General features: G+C 51.8%; 1 protein-coding gene across 1 annotated transcript; it reads right to left on the minus strand.

The window, feature by feature from the left end:
• Positions 1-362: 362 nt before the first annotated feature.
• Iglon5 (IgLON family member 5) lies at positions 363-16,950 on the minus strand. The gene is made up of 8 exons (XM_034491113.2): positions 16,852-16,950; positions 7,525-7,603; positions 6,446-6,678; positions 5,597-5,716; positions 4,296-4,430; positions 4,005-4,125; positions 3,351-3,505; positions 363-1,982 (listed from the first exon to the last, which is right to left on the minus strand). The coding sequence occupies exons 1-8, from the start codon at positions 16,928-16,930 to the stop codon at positions 1,894-1,896; spliced, it is 1,011 nt and encodes a 336-aa protein (XP_034347004.1). The 5' UTR covers positions 16,931-16,950; the 3' UTR covers positions 363-1,893.

The following is a 16,950-nucleotide window of genomic DNA, read 5'->3' on the forward strand; positions in this document are numbered from 1 at the left end:
AGATTTTGATCCAGCTGCTCTAAAGATGCATTCATTAGAAATTGATTCTCCAGCCCTGCCCCTTGTCTGTTTCTGCATTGCCGCCATTCTCTCAGTCATAGGTTAGCCTCTTCCTCGTTGCTACCCGCTTAGCCCTCCCCACTGCACGGAATACATAGAGCTACCCTGTATCCTTAGGCTGTGAGACTGAGCGCCCTTGACCAGCCAATTGGAGTTCACTTCCCTTGACCAGCCAATTGGAGTTCACTTCCCTGACAGGCAGAGGTAGGGAAGGCGCTGGGGATTTTCTATCAAATAACCACACCTCCTTTGCCCAAATCCACTTGCCCAAATCCTCAATGACATTGACTTCCACAGGCGGGGACTTTGGAAAAAGGCGTTTATTGGTGTGGTGGTCTCAACACTCCCCATGAATCGGAACACACGGCCCCCAGGGCCCCCCTCCCACCTCCCTTTGTAGCCCTCCCCCTCCCCACCCCATCCCGGACCCTGGGAATGGAAGACAATGTGGGATGGGGCCCACGCCCCCGTCTGAGGTACAGTCACTGCCCCTTGCCTCCCTGCCCCTCTCTGCCGTCTTCACCAGGCTCTGAGTGGTGTGGTTTTGGGTGTGTAGTTTCTGAATTTAGGGCTGGTGGCATGGTGCCTCTGCCTGGGCTCAGGATGTCTGTGTGTCTCCTCTCTCCCAACTCCGTGAGGCCTGATGTGTATCAAGATGCGGTGTTCCCATACACAGATCCTGTCAGCTTCCAGTGTGGCCCACTCTGGGGAAACTGTTGCTAGTCACAGACTCTGGGACAGGTGAAGCCAGGAGCTATTGCTGGTCAGTCGCTGGTGTGCATGTGTGCGTGCATGTGTGTGTGTGTGTGTGTGTGTGTGTGTGTGTGTGTGTGTGCATGAGCGTGCATGCATGCATGCTGTGTGTGTGTGTGTGTGTGTGTGTGTGTGATCACAGCAGCCTTTGGAGGTATTATGGGTTGAGAGGCCAGGGAGCAGGTTGCCAGGGAGGCCACACTTATGGACCAGCTGCTGGGGCCCGAGGGCAGCTGGAGGGTGCCACTGTGGCCAAGGAGAGTCTGGGGGTATGGGTGGGGCAAAGCACTGAGATAGGCAGGTGACAAGTGACACTAGCCTATCAATTGAATGGAAGCACCGATTGGCCCGGGAAGAGGGCCAGAAAGTTCAGGGGAGGGAAGAGGAGGGGAGGGACAGGGCAAGGGAGGTTTCAGGCCACTGAGCCAGTGATGGAGCCTCTGGCTGCAGGCAACTGTTGATGGAGCAGGGAGAAACAGCCTTCAAGGAGATCCCCACCTATTCACAAAGGCTGAGTGACACTTGACACCTACCCTACCTGCCCCTTCAATAGCAAGGAGAGGGGTAGGTGTTCATGCATATATGGGAAGGTGGAAAGCTGGCAATCTTCTTGTCAAAGCTTCCACCATGAAGCCCCCATACCTACCTCCAGCCAAAGGAAGAGAGGCAGCAGGAATGGGCAGGGGCCATGGGAGAGTGTCAGTGCCAGAGAAGGGGTCCTCCTGGTTCCCTCCCCCAGCACACCTTCACAACACACACACACACACACACACACACACACACACACACACACACGAGCCAGTTGACAGCCTGAGCTAAGAGAGGGGTGTGGGGTGGCTGGGGGTGGGTCACAATTGGAAACGTGAACGGGTGGCGAGAATGGCTGTAGAAAGATGCATAATTTTGCGTTATCCCTCACAGTGATGGGTTCTCTAAAAGACCTTCCTCCTCTTCTTCTTTCTTCCTCTGTGGCTAAGAGCTCTTCTGTCCCCCTGGAGACCCATGGCGCTTGCTCACCCCCTTTCTCTTGCTCCTGGCCTGAGGCCCCCTGCAGGGGGAGGTGCGCTGGACTTGATGGCATCACATTCTCCACCACAGCCAGCTCAGGGCAGAGAGGAGGGTCAGGGGCCCGGGGGGCCTCGGAGCTGAGTTCTCCAGGGATCCTGGGCCTGGGGAGAGAAGACAGGTCACAGGGGGGTGTTAGGGTGGGGAGGCCCTGCAGGTCTTTCTCCTAGGTGCCTCCTCTTCCTTCAGCCTTTGAGGGTCTGTGTGATCAGAACTCTCTAGGGCTTGGGTTCCGTGTGTGTCCTTATCTGTTTTGGGATCCCATATCTCCCAAATCATCCCCGTTTCCTTTCTGCTGGTTAGTCTGGTTCGCTGGGATTCATTTTTTTCCCTGTTAAAAATCTTGTCAGAGTTTCTAGCAACCACCTTCTCAGTGCACCAGAAACCTCAGGACTGCTATGTTTGCTTGACTGCTTGTGCATTTTGTTTTTGTTTTGTCTTGGCATCACTTTGTTTGCTTTGCCAAGGAGGGAATGTACCGATTTGCACACTCTAGGAAGATGTTCCACCTCTGACTCACACTCCAAGGCCCTCACTGGGGGATTCTAAGCAAGGCTAAGCTACATCTCAGACTGCTCTTTACTTTCTCTTTCACAACAAGGTCCCACTAAGTCGGTTAAGCTGGACTTGAACTTTCAATCCTCTTTCTTTAGCCTCCTGAGTATTTGCGATGACACTCTGCAAGTCCCGGGCTCAGAGTTCAGCTTTTGACCCAGCTTCTCTCTTTGCTCACACCTTCCGTACCCAGCCAAGAATAGGCCCCTGGACTCTGTTCCCAGACAGCTTGGGATACTGAGACTGGATTCCTGAAGCAGCCTCCTTACCACTCTGTGCTCAGCTGTCCCTCAAGCAGTAAAAGTGCTTGGTAGTCACACGGTGCTTACTGTGTAACAGCCTCCAGTGGCCTTGGCCTCCAGTATAGTCGGCCCAAGCCTCTAATCATTGCTGAGAGGCTCTGGGCTGGGTCTCTAATAGCAGCCAAAGGCGGACCTCCTCATCAGGCTACTCTCCTTCCTGTGTCTTTGCACTCCCTGATCCCTCTTCTCCTGGCTTGCACAGGGCTTCCCTTTCTCTGATGACTTTGTCTCAACCATGCTTTGAACTTATCATCCCCAATCCTGTCTATATTTTTCCATGTATACCGGTTTCTTTAATATTGTCCATCAGCCCACTTGCTTATTGTTTTCTACTAGGTCGTGAAAGTCTCCAGATCTTGAACTCACTTTGTAACTTCCTGCCTTCTCCTTTCTGGATGCTGTAAAGCCATGCTGGCTTTAAATAGTGATGGGGGCCATATCTTTGTGCGCACCAGGCAATCACCCTACCACCTGAGAATCGGTTTCTTTACTCTTGTGGCACTGTTGGAGTTTTGTAAATTCTGGTCAGGGATGTCCCTATATCTCTGCCTCCCGACCCCACCCGTGCTCCGCCCTTTTAGCCTTGTCCCACCCCGCCTCCCGTAGCAGACGCACGCAGGAGCCGCATGGAGGCGCTGGACGCTCCGAGCCGGTTGGCTGCACGACAGGTGTAGTTGCCATAGTGCCTGGCGCTCACGTTGGCGAAGAGAAGCATAGAGCGGGTGCGCTCCGTCTGCACCTTGAAGCCCTCCGCAGAGCCGCTACTTAGCCTGCAGGAAATCCGGATCAGGATTGGTCTTGGCCTCCCTTGGGGTGCAGTGCCCAGTTCTTCCACATGCACTCAGGCTCTCTTCCTCAAGAGACCTCGAGCTCTGGTACCCCAGGGACCCTGGCTTCTCCCAGGGATCCTGTATCCATGCACCAGGGCCACTCAAGAACATCCCCAGTGTGTGTCCTTAATCCCCAGTGTCTCTTAAACTCAGCCCCAACAGTCTTTTAAAATTTGTCTTTCAGACACTTAGCATCGACCTTCGACCTCAGATCTTTGGTGGGGGAGCACAATCCCAGCATTCATCATATCGGTGCCCGAAATAGTCTTCCAGGAGCCCACAGATCCCCCGTAACCTAGAAGCTGGACCCTAGCCTCTCAGGACCCAGGGCTTTCCCCCCACCCCCTCTCCCACCCCCGTCCTGCTGGACTTTGTGATCGCAAACCTAGGACCTCTCTCCCCTCCCTTTTCCCTCAGCCCTGCCCCGTGCAGTCCTCACAGCCTGTCATCCTTGTACCACTGGAAATCTGCAGGTGGCACAGCCATAGCTTCGCAGCGCAGGAGGGCAGCCCGGCCCAGGGCGGTGCGCGAGCTGGTCACATCCGTGATGGTTGGGGGATCTGAAAAGGGACAAAGGCCAGAGCACATTCTCGCTGCGTGGGGACTTCAGAGCCTCATTTCAGCACCCTCCCACCTCAGATCTGAATTCCCACCTAGCTTCCACCGTCATGCAGCAGACCCCTCCTCCCCAGGCACCCAGGGTCCGCCCCTGTGCCCCCTTGATGCTCACAATTCACTGTGACCAGCACGCGGCGGCTATCTGGCGCTGAGTTCACCCCGTTGTGAGTAACGCATTCATATTCCCCGGCCTGACCCCGCTGGATGTCTGAGATTTCCAGGATCTCACCCTCTGAGGTGAAGCCGTCTGTGGGGGAGGTGGGGATGGGGGGCAGGGCCGGACACAAACACTTAACACGGGACAACACGGGCACAACACGGACACACATCAGCGGGGCGGGCACAGCAGGGCCTGGAGTGCCCGGGTCAGTAGGAGCCGGGAAGGCCCTCTCGGGGCAGGATGGAGCTAAGGGTTGGGCTGGGGAGCTCAGAACCCAGTGGAAAGGGGCCTAGGATTTGGGGTGCGGGAGACCTAGGGATCTGCAATCTCTGTCATGCTCAGGGGACCCACTTAGGACTAGGAAGTGAAGCCAGGATCTTGGCTTTTGGCTTTTAAGAACCCAGGAGAGACAGACCCAGTCAGGGAGGGTCTGGAGTTCTTTTGGGGTTCAGGGGATTCAGACCTCATGATTGAGATTGATAATCCAGATACCTGGGGTCTTTTTTTTTTTTTTCAGACCTGAGGTCACAAAAGACCATCTAGAACTTATAGTGAGTAGGATTTAAGGTTCATCCTACACCAAGGGGGAGTATGAAGGGACATGAGGCTAAACTAGGCTTCCTACTCTCAGTTCATCTAAGGAACAGGACACAGTGATGGTCATTATGGGTCTGTAAAGAAGCAGGAAGATCCAGAGACTGGGGTATTTGGGGATGGAGATGAAGTGGTGTCCTGGCCTGATATATGTCAGGCAGCTTGGTGGTACCTTTTGGGAAACTGGCTCTCAGAACTCATTAAGCAGGCTGTAGGTAGAGATAGGGGAGGCCCCTGATTGCCTCTGGATCTAGGGCAGAAGCCCGAGTATGTGCATTTCTGGAAAATTTCCAGGAGTTGCTGAGGCTGAGGTCTGGGGACTGTTCAAACCACTAGGCTACCAAACCCTGGGGGAGTGAGGATGGAAATGAGGGCGATAGAATGGTGGTGGTGGGGACACTGGATGCAGCCTCATTTGCAGCCTTAGTCAGGAGACTGTCAGGTGGAGGGAAGCTCGGGTGGGGAGTGTCAGGGGAACACAGGAGGACAGCCTGCACATCAGGTAGGTGGCCACCAGATGAGGGGATTAGAGTCTGATAAGAAATGGGGTCAGGGTGGGAAGGAATCGAGCCACCAGAGGGCTGAAAGGGAATCTGGGACTCCATCTAGGGAAATGGGAGACCTGCAGGGCCCAGATCACAGATGGAGAGGATCCTCACCTCGGAGCTGTCTCCAGGTGACAGTGGGCTCTGGCCTTCCCACAGCCAGGCAGAGAAGGTTCACATTGCCCCCTTCATTCACTGCCACAGGTGAGGAGATGTTCACAATACGGGCAGGAACTGGAGACAGAAGGGAGACTTGGGGTGAGGGTGCATGCCCAGCCACTCAGACCTAAGCTGCACAGTTTCAGATCCAAGATTATAGCCCTGTCTTCCTCACCCCAGACCCAGCATTACAGAACCCAGTTCTCCATCATTAGACCCAGGGGTACAGACTCAGGCCCTACTCAGACCTCTACCCTCAGACTTAGGACTCCCAGGCTCCAGCCCTCCTCCCTCACTCCTTCATAACCAGGACTCCAGATGCAAATCCTATTTCCTCAGTCCCAGGAGTTCAGACTTCAGCCACCCTCCCTCAGAACCAGAAGCAATACTCAGACTCAATCTTATTTCTTCAGACCTTAGGGTGCAGACCCTGAGCCCCTCTCCGTCACACTACACCCGAGTCCAGACCACAATCCTATCTCATCAGACACAGGAGTCTAAGTGTGTGTCTTCAGTGCCTAGAAGAGTTCCCTTCCCACCCATGGGTAGTTTCAATCACACAACTTAGCAAATTCACGGAGCTGTGGATGGGCACCTCTTCCACTGCCTTGCTGGAGAACCCTCCTGCTCTGCTAAAATCCACAAGGGTGAGGTAGCTCATGTGCCTCTCACTTGTATCCCAGGGCAGTGCCCAGCAGTGGCCAAGTGCACACAGTGCAGGCTGTTCACTGATGCCTCCTCCTAGCCTGCAAGCCTGTCTTCCTGTCCCCTCCCCACTTTCCCTCATTGTCACACAAGACTCACCATGGACAATGAGGTAGACCTGAGTGGTGTAGGGCTGGTGGCGGGTCTGGAAGGAGCAGGTGTAGAGACCCTCATCACCGAGCCCCACCTGGGTGATGAGGATGGAGAATTCCTCAGGGGTGTTAATGAGCAGTCGTACCCGGGGGTCACTGGTCCAACGGTCATTGCCCGCATACAGGATGTTGGAACGGTTTAGCCAGGCTACTCGGGTCACATGCTCATCAATGAAGCAGCTGGGGAGGAAGAGGAGAGTGAGGAGAGAAGGCAAGGGTTTCCCCACCCACCTCCAGTACACATGCAGAACCCTGGGAGGCAGGCCTTGCCACGTCCACTGTACAGAAGGGAAGCCTGGAAGCTAGACTTCTGAGGGGCTGCTGTGTGTTAGAGAGAGAGGGAAGGAGAGAGGGAGAGAGAGAGGGAGAGCGAGAAAAGGAGGGATGGGGTGGGAAGAGACTCAGAAATGGAAAAAGAGTTGGGCAGAGACCCCAAGAAAGAAGAACAAAAATGAGTAGGGGAGAGAGAGAGAGAGAGAGAGAGAGAGAGAGAGAGAGAGAGAGAGAGAGAGAGAATCAGAAAGATGGGGCAGAGATCTAGAGAGAGAGACAGAGACAGAGATTTAGAAAGAGTGAAGGGGAAAAGGGATGAGAAGAGATTGACATAATTTGAGAAATATAGACACCCATACAGAGCGAGAAATAGAGATCCAGAAAGGGGAGAGAGAGAGAGAGAGAGAGAGAGAGAGAGAGAGAGAGAGAGAGAGAGAGAGAATGAATAAGGGACAGAATAAGGGACAGTGACCCTGCTGTGGGGAGAGATCCTAGTTGAGGACAGGGCCCCAGAGACTGATAACCTTCCCCTGCTAGCATCCCTGTGGTCTACAGAACTTTGAATCCCTAATGGTTCCCATCTCTTCACTTTTACAAGAGCAGAAAGGTCTATGGGCGGAGCTCTCCTTAGCGTGCACACCCCTGACAGCTGGCTCCAGATGCACATGCTGTCACGGGGGCTTTCACAGAGTTGGGGAAGGGGAGTAGCCTTGTGAAACCCCATGCTACCTGAGCCCCTGAACTGGGATATACCTGAGGGTGGCGTTGTCACCTTCACACACTGTATAGTTGTCTGCAGGTGAGCTGAACTCCAGGCTCTGGGACAGCAACCCTGCAAGAAGGGAGGGGATTGCTCAGCTTTGGCAACTGAGGCGGGACCAGCTCTGGCAAATACTCTATTCATGGACACATGCATACACATGGCCCTAGCAACACAGGCATCTGCCTCCACTGCCACAAGAATTTATTGTTTTCAGAAATCCACACACATCAGACATACTTGGACTAGACCAGTATGCTATGTCCCTTCCTCTAGGTCTGCTCTGATTCATAAACAGAATGGAACTCTTGTGAAGCAATGCACTTACAGAGGTGACATCCAGTCAGTCACAGCCCATCCACACAGACAAGTGTGCACAGACACATGCACACAGATACCTCTGCACCCAGACACAGGCATGCACATATCAAATGCAGTGACACAGACATGCATCCGTGTCTTAGCACACAGCTACACGAGTAGGAAGACCGTACACACGTGCAAAGTGTTTAGAGGCACATTAGTGTGCACTGACTCTGAGTTACATAATATGGAATACTGTCCTCTGGGCATGACATGATTGCTGTCTTGATATCAAAGCACCACATGAAGTATTTACAGGATTGAACTAATATTCCCTTGTGGAAATGGTGCTCCCTCTCAAAGCAGCACAAGAATGGGTCATGCCAGTTCATGTGGCAGTACATAGAAGCCCCCTCCGGAGGAGCCTCGTTAACTTTGCTAGGAGGTAAGGAGGATGACTCTTCGTTGATAGTGCTGCTGCCTGCATGTTGCCCACATTCCTGTGAGTCACTAACGCCCACACGCTTGTGAGTAACCCCATTTGAACTCATTGGTCCACCAAGCTAGACTTGCATTTAAGAATCATTTCTCTGATGTGTTGTTTGTCCCTTGTCTGGGTGGGTAGACATTTCCTTTTGTTGTTGTTGGTGGTTTTGGTTGTGTGTGTGTGTGTGTGTGTGTGTGTGTGTGTGTGTGTGTGTGTGTATGCACCCTTGGAGAGGATGTCAAATCTCCTGCAGCTGGAGTTACAAGGCAATTGTAAGCTGTCTGATGTGGGTGCTGGGTACTGAACTCAAGTCCTCTGCAGCAACTGACTTCATTGTTAGCCATCTTACCAGCCCCATGGATACATGTTTATTCACGCATCCTCAGGAAAAGGCACACAATGAATAGATATAACACATATGTATGCAGATAGACACACGTATCATGCATATACATACATACAAATGCTTAGGACTCACATGCATACACACATGCACACACAGGCACATATGTGCACATTCACACAGAGACTGATAAGCATGTTGTATCCATGTATACAAATGTATTTGCAACAAATTATACATGTATACACATGAGCAGGTGTACATGTATGCACACAAATGCACATAAACACACATTAACTCAGATATAATGTGCCGACAGGGGGCGGGGAGGGAGGGAGAGAAGGAGAGAAAGAGAGAAAGAAAGAGAGAACAAACCACAGATGGGCTTGTATGCACACCTTTATGTGCCCCATGTACTTGAACACCAACCTTTACACATACACACACACACACACACACACACACACACACACACACACACACACACATACCTGGCAGATACACATGGCATGCCACTGTTCACAATGCATGCCCAGACCCACTTGACATGGTGTATACCAGCAAGGCCCAATCACACCACCACTCAAGTCTCTGTGGATCAGGGCCAGCAGGCTGGATTGGGGCCAGCAGACTGGACCAGAGCCAGGGAGTAGGGGCTGGGTAAGTGGAGGTGGAGGAGACTGTGCTGAGATGAGGTCTGGCTGGATGACCTTGAATGATTGAAGCGGGAGGGCCCTGAGTGGGCTGCCCTGCCCCCAACCTGGGAAAAGGAGCTAATTAACGTAATGAATTAATTGCCCATGGTGTCCCAACGACTCCCCAGGGGCCTCTCAATCAACAGCCCCTCAGGATGGAGCTAGGACAGAACAAATGGAGCAGACTGGCTAGGCCTGGGGTCATTCAGGCCATAGCCATTGCTGCTCTGAGAGAAGTCTGGACCGTGTCACACATACACAGGTAACAATGGGATGTGTACACACATACCCACCCCAACAGGACCAGAAAGAACACAAAGGCCAGCTTAGAACACTAAGCCAGCTTCCCTGTCACGCATGTGGCTACAGCCCACAGCAGACAGACTCCCAGCCCTGATACACACTTGGCAGAAGGTCAGTTGTAGAAGTCAGTTGTCTCCCAGGAGCAGAGAGTCACACTCAGCCACCAGCAGACACCAAAGGCCAAACAGCATTGGTGCGAAGTCACCCCAGTTTCTCTTTATGGTTCTACTGACAACAGTTTTGTTCCCCATACACAGCTGCAAAGTCCACTCACCCAGAATTGTAGACACCCACTATTCCCACTTTGGAAGACTCTGAGTTCTACTGCACCATCTATCTGTCCAAGGGGACAGACAACCTCATTGTCACATCCCTTCCAACACACAGGGGATGCCCTGTCTAAGAATCTGGTAAGTAAATCAAGAGGACACCTCTGATCAGGTTGTGCTTGGCTGGGCGTGTGTGTGTGTGTGTGTGTGTGTGTGTGTGTGTGTGTGTACACCAAGTCTGAAAGTCACAGACCAAAATATGCATCCAGACTAAAGGAAGTGAGGGAATGTGAGATTTAGTTCAGGAACACAGCCATGTGTGGTACCAAGCTCCCTTCCTAGGCTGGCCAACAGACACACCCACAGCATGCCAAGCTCTTCTGGTTTCGGAGAAAAGGCCCTCAACCTCAGCCCATTGAGAACTGGAGTTTTCTGGGTACTTTAGGGTACTTAGCTTCCCCCACCCCACAATTGTGTCAATGCAAGACTCCCACAGATATTGCTGGAAGCTCCCAGTGCTCTGAAGAGAAGACAGATTTAGGGGGGCAGGGGAGGAAAACAGTGAGCTGTCCAAGGTGCTGAGCTTTGGAGCTGACATGTCCAGTCCCACTCACACAGGATGAGTGTGGGAACAAGAACCCTGGGACAAAGAGTGGAGGCCCCAGTCACAGAAAAGAGTTGATCTGTGGTCCTCCAGACAGAGAGACCAGTATGAGGCACCCTTGCCATAGGAATCTTCCCAGCATTGACACGGCCATTTCTGAAGCCTCCAATGGCCCCTAGGACCAACTGTGAAGTCTCAGGATCTCAGTGTCATCCTTTTGCCTCCATTCCTGTCTTGTAGCCCAGATATGCCTCTTTCTGCCCCTCAATCCACCGAACCCTCAAATCCCTTCTTCTCCAGTGGTTCAGGTGAACTCCAGCCTCTGTGCTCAGGTCAACAACCTTGAATCAAAGTGGTCTTGTGGACAGTCCTAGAAGACATGTGATAAGTGAGCCTGTCTCTCAGTGGGCCTTTAGCTCCTTGTCTGTAAGTAGGGATATCTCAGACCTTCATATATGTGTCAAAACAAAAGCAAAAAACCAAACAAAACAATAACAAAAATCAAAAACAAAACAAACAGAAACAAAAACAAAACCACCGCCAACAACAAAAATTAGACTCTGGGATCCAATGCTGGGTAACCTTCAGGGAGTCCTATTCCTTCTCTGGGCTTCATCCAAAGAGGGTGGAAATCAAGTCAGGCAGTCATTCACTTACACAAAAACAATCGTTGTGTTTGTTTGTTTTGTTTTGAGACAGGGTTTCTCTACACAGTCCTGGCTGTCCTGGAACTCATGCAGACCAGGATAGCTTCAAACTTACAGAGATCCACCTGCCCAGTGCTGGGATTAAAGGTATGGGCTGCTATGCCTGGCCCCAGAGCCAATCTTAGGAGTTCACTGAATGTGAATCCTCCTGATACTGCCTGAGTTTCCCAACTGTTGCCATGTCTAGGGCCTCTTCTAGGGCTGCAGCATGATCCAGGGCAATGTCTGGCCCTCAGCAAGCCTCAAAAGACATTTAATGTACTAATGTGTAAACCCTGCTAGGAATACTCCACCAAGACTGGTCTTCCTTTCCACAGAACTTGGGTACTCTCCATTGAAACTAAATCCACACATGACACCCATCTCTTCTACAAATTAAACATGTTCTAGGGGCAGAGCCTCATTGTGACTCAGACCTATGTCCCTAGTGTCTCCCAGCTCCCAGTGGAGTTGTCTTGGAAATAACTGTTGTCTGAATAAATATGAATGGATACTTGTGACTCTTTAACTCTCGAATGCCTTCTCATTCCTCAAGACCACAACATAAGTATCCCGTTTAGGGGGAGAGCCTCCATGCCCTGTTCTAGGTGGCCAGTTTAGATGTCTATAGCACCTCCCTCACTTGACCCAGAGTTTCTGGGTGATGCCATTAAAAATCAAGATTCAATTATTTGTACTTTATGTGTACATATGTGTGCCTGTGTGCATTTATGTGCACCACGTGCATGCAGAAGCACCTAGAGAGACCAGAATAGGGTGTTGGATCTGCTAGAAGTGGAGTTAGTGGCAACTGAGAGATGTCACATGGGTACTGGAAGCCAAACCCAGGTCTTCTGCAAGAGCAGCAGTGCTCTCACCCACTGGGCCATCCCTTCAGACCCATGTGGGTTTTTGTCATGATTTTGTGATTTTTTTTTTCTATGTGACCCAGGACTGTGTCTTTCTCAGATCAGGGAGGAGCCTGTGGAGGGGAAGGAGAAGGTTCTAAAGGCATGTAACATACTTTAAATGAGCCTGGGCTAGGAAGTCCAGTGTCTACCCTGCCATGTCTTGATTACACATCCCTGTGGACTGAGCCTCAGTTTCCCCATCTGGAGAAAATGAATAAGAATTCGGTGGAAGATTTTCTGAGCGCTGCCTTGAGATGACACAAGGAAATGGCATGCTTAGCCTCCCTGGCTGGGGCAGAGGAAGGACTGTCTAGTTGGCTGATACTTCTGAGGTCTGCCGCTCCTGCAAGACATCCTGTGAGTATGTGTCCTAGCAGCCTGCTCTAGCTTGCCCTAGGAGAGAAGGTGGCGTCTCAGGATTAAGGATCACCTCTGTCCCTCAAAGTACAAAAGTCCCTCCATCTCTCTGGGACTCAGTTTCTCCACTGGCAAATGAAAATGATTATTAGTCTCCCTCTTTTACTGGATGTAGGGTAGATTATAGAGCCACTGTGAGTGTCAGGCTTGGTGGCTCAAACTTGTAATACCAGTACTTGGATAGTGAGGTAGGAGGATTGCTCCAAATTTGAGGTCATCTTAACTACAGAGTTCCAAGCTAGCCAGGCTGCAGAGTGAGTGCCAGGCCAGTTTGAACCATATAATGAAACTAGGTCTAATAAATAAATAAATAAATAAATAAATAAATAAATAAATTAATTTTAAAAAATGAGAAAGAGAGCTGAAGGGCTGGTAGGCATCCTGTGTGGTCAGTCCCTGCTCTTGTGAGATTTCTAGTCTAGACTAACAGAATAAATCAATAAATAGAGGCCACCGTCAAAGGAGGAAGAGATTTCTGACAAGCTCTGTGTCCAGAAATTAGAGGTAAGACTCTTTGGGAATCTGAATGAATCTCAGGCAAAGCTGGGAGCCTTGGGTGGGGACTGGGCCTAGAATGACCCTACAGTCCTTGAAGCCATTGTTAGTGAGGAGACTGGGGGTCTGGAGACTTTGTGGGAGTTCCTGGAGGCTGCTCAGGGAAGGGCTGCAGAAGGGGCAATCTCTGACATGACAGGCACCCAAGAGCCCACCTCTCTGCTCAACTCGGAAGCCTGGGGGCCTCTACCCAGGCGATGCCTGGGTGCCTCACATCAAGCCATGCTTTTCTGCAGGTTTCCTGGGGACCTGTTCAAGGTTGGCTTCTCTTCTTCCTCAGGCCTTAACCCTCTTCTCACCTTCCTAGGGGTGGTCTTCTGGATGCCTCTCCCTCTAAAATGTACAACACATTCTCCAAGGCAATGCTAGCCTCTTCCCATTATGTGATACTCTCTGAGATGAACTATGTACTTGTTTGCTAGATTTTTTTCACCATCTGATTCTTGATGTCTCTTATTCCCACTATAGACTCTGCAAGACAGTGCTTGCTCTGGCTTGCTCCCTGCCCCACACTGCACACATCACATTTCTCAGGAGCTCAGAACAACAGTGTATGAAATATTTGCTAGGCGTGGCGGTACACGGTTGTAACCCTGGTGCTGAGGATAGTAAGACATGACAACTGCTCCAAGTTTGAGACCAGCCTGGGCTAGCCACAAAACAGGAAAACCTCCTGACTACCCACTGAGTTCCAGACCAGCTTGGGCTGCCAAGGCTGATGACCTGAGTTCAATACCCTGGACCCACATGGTGGAAAGAGAGCTGACTCCCACAAGCTGTCCCCTGACCTCCAACACACAAATAAGTAAATGCAATATAAAATATAATATTTTTAAAAAGCAAGCCAAACAGGGGGAAGATTAAGTGTCAGAGCCTGGCTCAGGGAATGGTCAGTGGGGTGGCGCTGGGCTTTATCCCTGGCTGCTGTGTGCACTGCCTTCTCCCCTCCAGCTGCCCATGAGCAACAGGCATCTTTCTACCAATTCACTCCCTCTGTTGAATTTTTTTTTTTTTTTGATTCAGTTAGTTTTGAGACAAGGTCTCAAATAGCCCAGGTTGTCTTAGTAGCAGAGGCTGGCCTTGAATCTCTGGTCTTCCTGCCTCTGCCTCCCAAGTGCAGGGAACACAGGTGTGCAAGCATTCTACCAACCGAGCCACATCTCCAGCCAGCATAGTTTCATTTTGTGGGTGAATATGTAAATGTGTGGATGGTGTTGGCATGGAAGATTTAGGCGAGGTGGGGGAGTGGAGGGGTTAACTGTAGGTTCACAGTTACACAGCCAGGGAGGCTTTGCTACGTGTAAATAAGCCCGCAACAGAGAAATGGGCTGGCGTGATTTCTACTTTAGGATGAAAACACTAGCAAGAACCAACCAGGCTTTCTTTGCTTTTGCATTGAAAGTTGTGTGGAATGACTTTGTGAAAGGAAGACAATGCTGGAGGAGTATGTTCCTCTGCTGCCTGGATCCTGATCATTGGCTTCTCTCAGGTGAGTGTTAGAACTGGGACTGGTAGCCCATATCCACAGTACCAGGATCTAAGAAGAAGAGGCAGGAGGATTGCCTTCAGTTCAAGGCCAGCATGGTCTACAACTATGGCTACATATTGAGACCTTAACATGCACGCACATGCATGCACACATCACACACACACACACACACACACACACATACATTGAATGGTCCAGGTTCATGCCTGTAATCACAGCATTTGGGAAGCCAAGACAAAAGATCACCTTGAATTTCCAGGCCAGGCCAGCTTGGACTACATAGTGAGACTCTGACTAGAAAAACACATGACTACATGTGAGCAAGTTAGGGTCAGGGATTTGGCTCATACATGCTCGTTGTGAAAAACATGGATAAAACATGGATTGTGGATGCATATTTTACAAAACGGGGTGTCTTTTCCCTCCAAAGTAGCAGTGGGATACAAATGGGGCACCTACCCGACAGGTAGATATATCTTTGTTCACCCCACTGGGTCTCACCTTCTCTCACTCAGTTTTCAGATGGGGTACCCAAGGCCAGAGACCTGATCAAGGTCGTATGGCTTTGCCAAAGGTCCCCCTCATCTCGGGAGCATGCACGTAGTAATGGTTTCTGAGAGTCAGATTAGCAAATGGGACAGTCAGTACCTAAGAAGAAAGCTGGGTAGCAGTCAGGGTTCAAGGATGTACAATGTGGGGGGGGGGGGGGAAGAAACAGATGCCAAAGTGAGCAAGGGTACAGTATACGAAAGAGGGAGTGAGGAAAGAGGAGGGACTCAGATGTGGGGGGTGGTTGATGGAGCTCAGAGAGGCAGATGTGCCTCTGTGCTAAAACCAGCAGGGATAGGAAAACGGCCCAGGGAGATAGAGAATGTCTTCATCAAATAACAGACTGGAGACGGGCCCCATAAATAAGCCAGAAGCAGCCTAAAGTTACAGGAGAGAAAGGTGCCCAACTTATGGTCACCAGGTCAGGCAGGGCTCAGCCTTGTACTGTGGTAAGGAGTGGACTTTCTGGCCCATTCCACTCCTGGCAGAATCCATGCCCTCCCCCAATGAATCTGTGCGTGGGTGTCGTGTGTGGTTGTCCTGCGTGGACAAGGTTCATTATGTGACTCTAGTCTGCAGGTGTGGCTTGGCTGTGAAGCTGTGTGTGGCTGAGGGTGACTTAATGGGAGGACCAGATAGCTGCTTCCCTTGGGGCTGCTGGGGTCACAATGTTGGGGACTACTGTCCCTGATGGCATAGCATGACCCTGATTCTGTGGTGCTTGATTGGACAAGGCCTGGAGGAAGTGATGCGGAAACACCAGATTAACACTTTCCTGGCTTCCTGGGTCCCCAAAGCTCAGCCTTCTGCCCCATCCCTCTTCCTCCTGTGCCTTCCGAGCATTTTCCTAGACTCCCTGACAGGCCCTGCAGGGGAAGCACAGTCCAGACACATCCTCAGGGCAGGGCTCATTCTTGCAGTTACAGAGGGTCTCCAGGACCACTGAACTGGCTAAGACTAGTAACCTTGTGACCCTGCATTAACTCTTCCTGTCCTGCCCTCTCCAGCCCAACCCCCACCCCTTCATCCATCCAGACATTCATTCAAAGACTTTAGATCGGAATTCTTAGCCCAGCTCCTCAACTTTCTGGCTTTCCAGGACCATCTCCCAGTTATCTGCAAACACCCCAAATGCTGAGAGGAAAAACCGGATAGGGAGTCTCAAGCCCTTTCCTGATATTCCTGAGTCTGGGGATTTCAGTCTGTGGACGTTCTGTCCTCCTTACTTGCACATTCCCTCCTCTACCTTGACCTAAAGACGCAGAGCCCAGTCCCCAGGCAAGGACTGCGCAGGAAACCCTCTCCAAAAAACGCCAAGACAAGACCCCCTCCACAACATTCCAGGCCTGGTACCCCATCTCAGTTTGGAGACCCTGCCCAGGTGAGGACTGTCACCCCAACGTCTGAGCCTCTCCCTGACCTAGAGCCGAACATTCTTGCCGCCCCAGGCCGGCAGCAGGTGTCTGAGACCCCCTTGCCAGTGATGGAGCAGCTGACCAGATGAGAACGTGCATCTCTGTGCCCCAGCGCGCATCCATGCACCCAAGGACCCCCTGCCCAGCCAAGGACTGCGCCCAGGTGTCCAGCTCCAGACCTCCGCATCCCCCCCCCCCCGGGGGAACTCCCTGTTTGCTCCCGCCCCGGTCCTGTACCCTTTCCCAGGACCTCTGGGTTCCCCGCCGAGCCCCCCGCCCCCGGCGCTGCGGTACCTCGGCTGATGACGGCCAGGCCGGCCAGGGCGGCGGCGGCGAGGAGCCGGAGCCGGGCCCCGGGCGCAGGGGGGGGCATCGCGGCGGCGCGGAGGGGGA

The sequence above is a fragment of the Arvicanthis niloticus genome, chromosome 1 (assembly GCF_011762505.2).
Source record: "Arvicanthis niloticus isolate mArvNil1 chromosome 1, mArvNil1.pat.X, whole genome shotgun sequence".
In the NCBI taxonomy this organism is placed as follows: Eukaryota; Metazoa; Chordata; class Mammalia; order Rodentia; family Muridae; genus Arvicanthis; species Arvicanthis niloticus.

Bases quoted from the DNA above. Each gene is read 5' to 3' on its own strand.
- Iglon5 (XM_034491113.2), bottom strand. From the start codon at position 16,930: ATGCCCCCCCCTGCGCCCGGGGCCCGGCTCCGGCTCCTCGCCGCCGCC. The intron at 6,679-7,524 runs GTATATCCCAGT...CTTCCTCCCCAG, and splicing joins GGTGACAACGCCACCCTCAG to CTGCTTCATTGATGAGCATG. The intron at 5,717-6,445 runs GTGAGTCTTGTG...TTCTGTCTCCAG, and splicing joins GGTCTACCTCATTGTCCATG to TTCCTGCCCGTATTGTGAAC.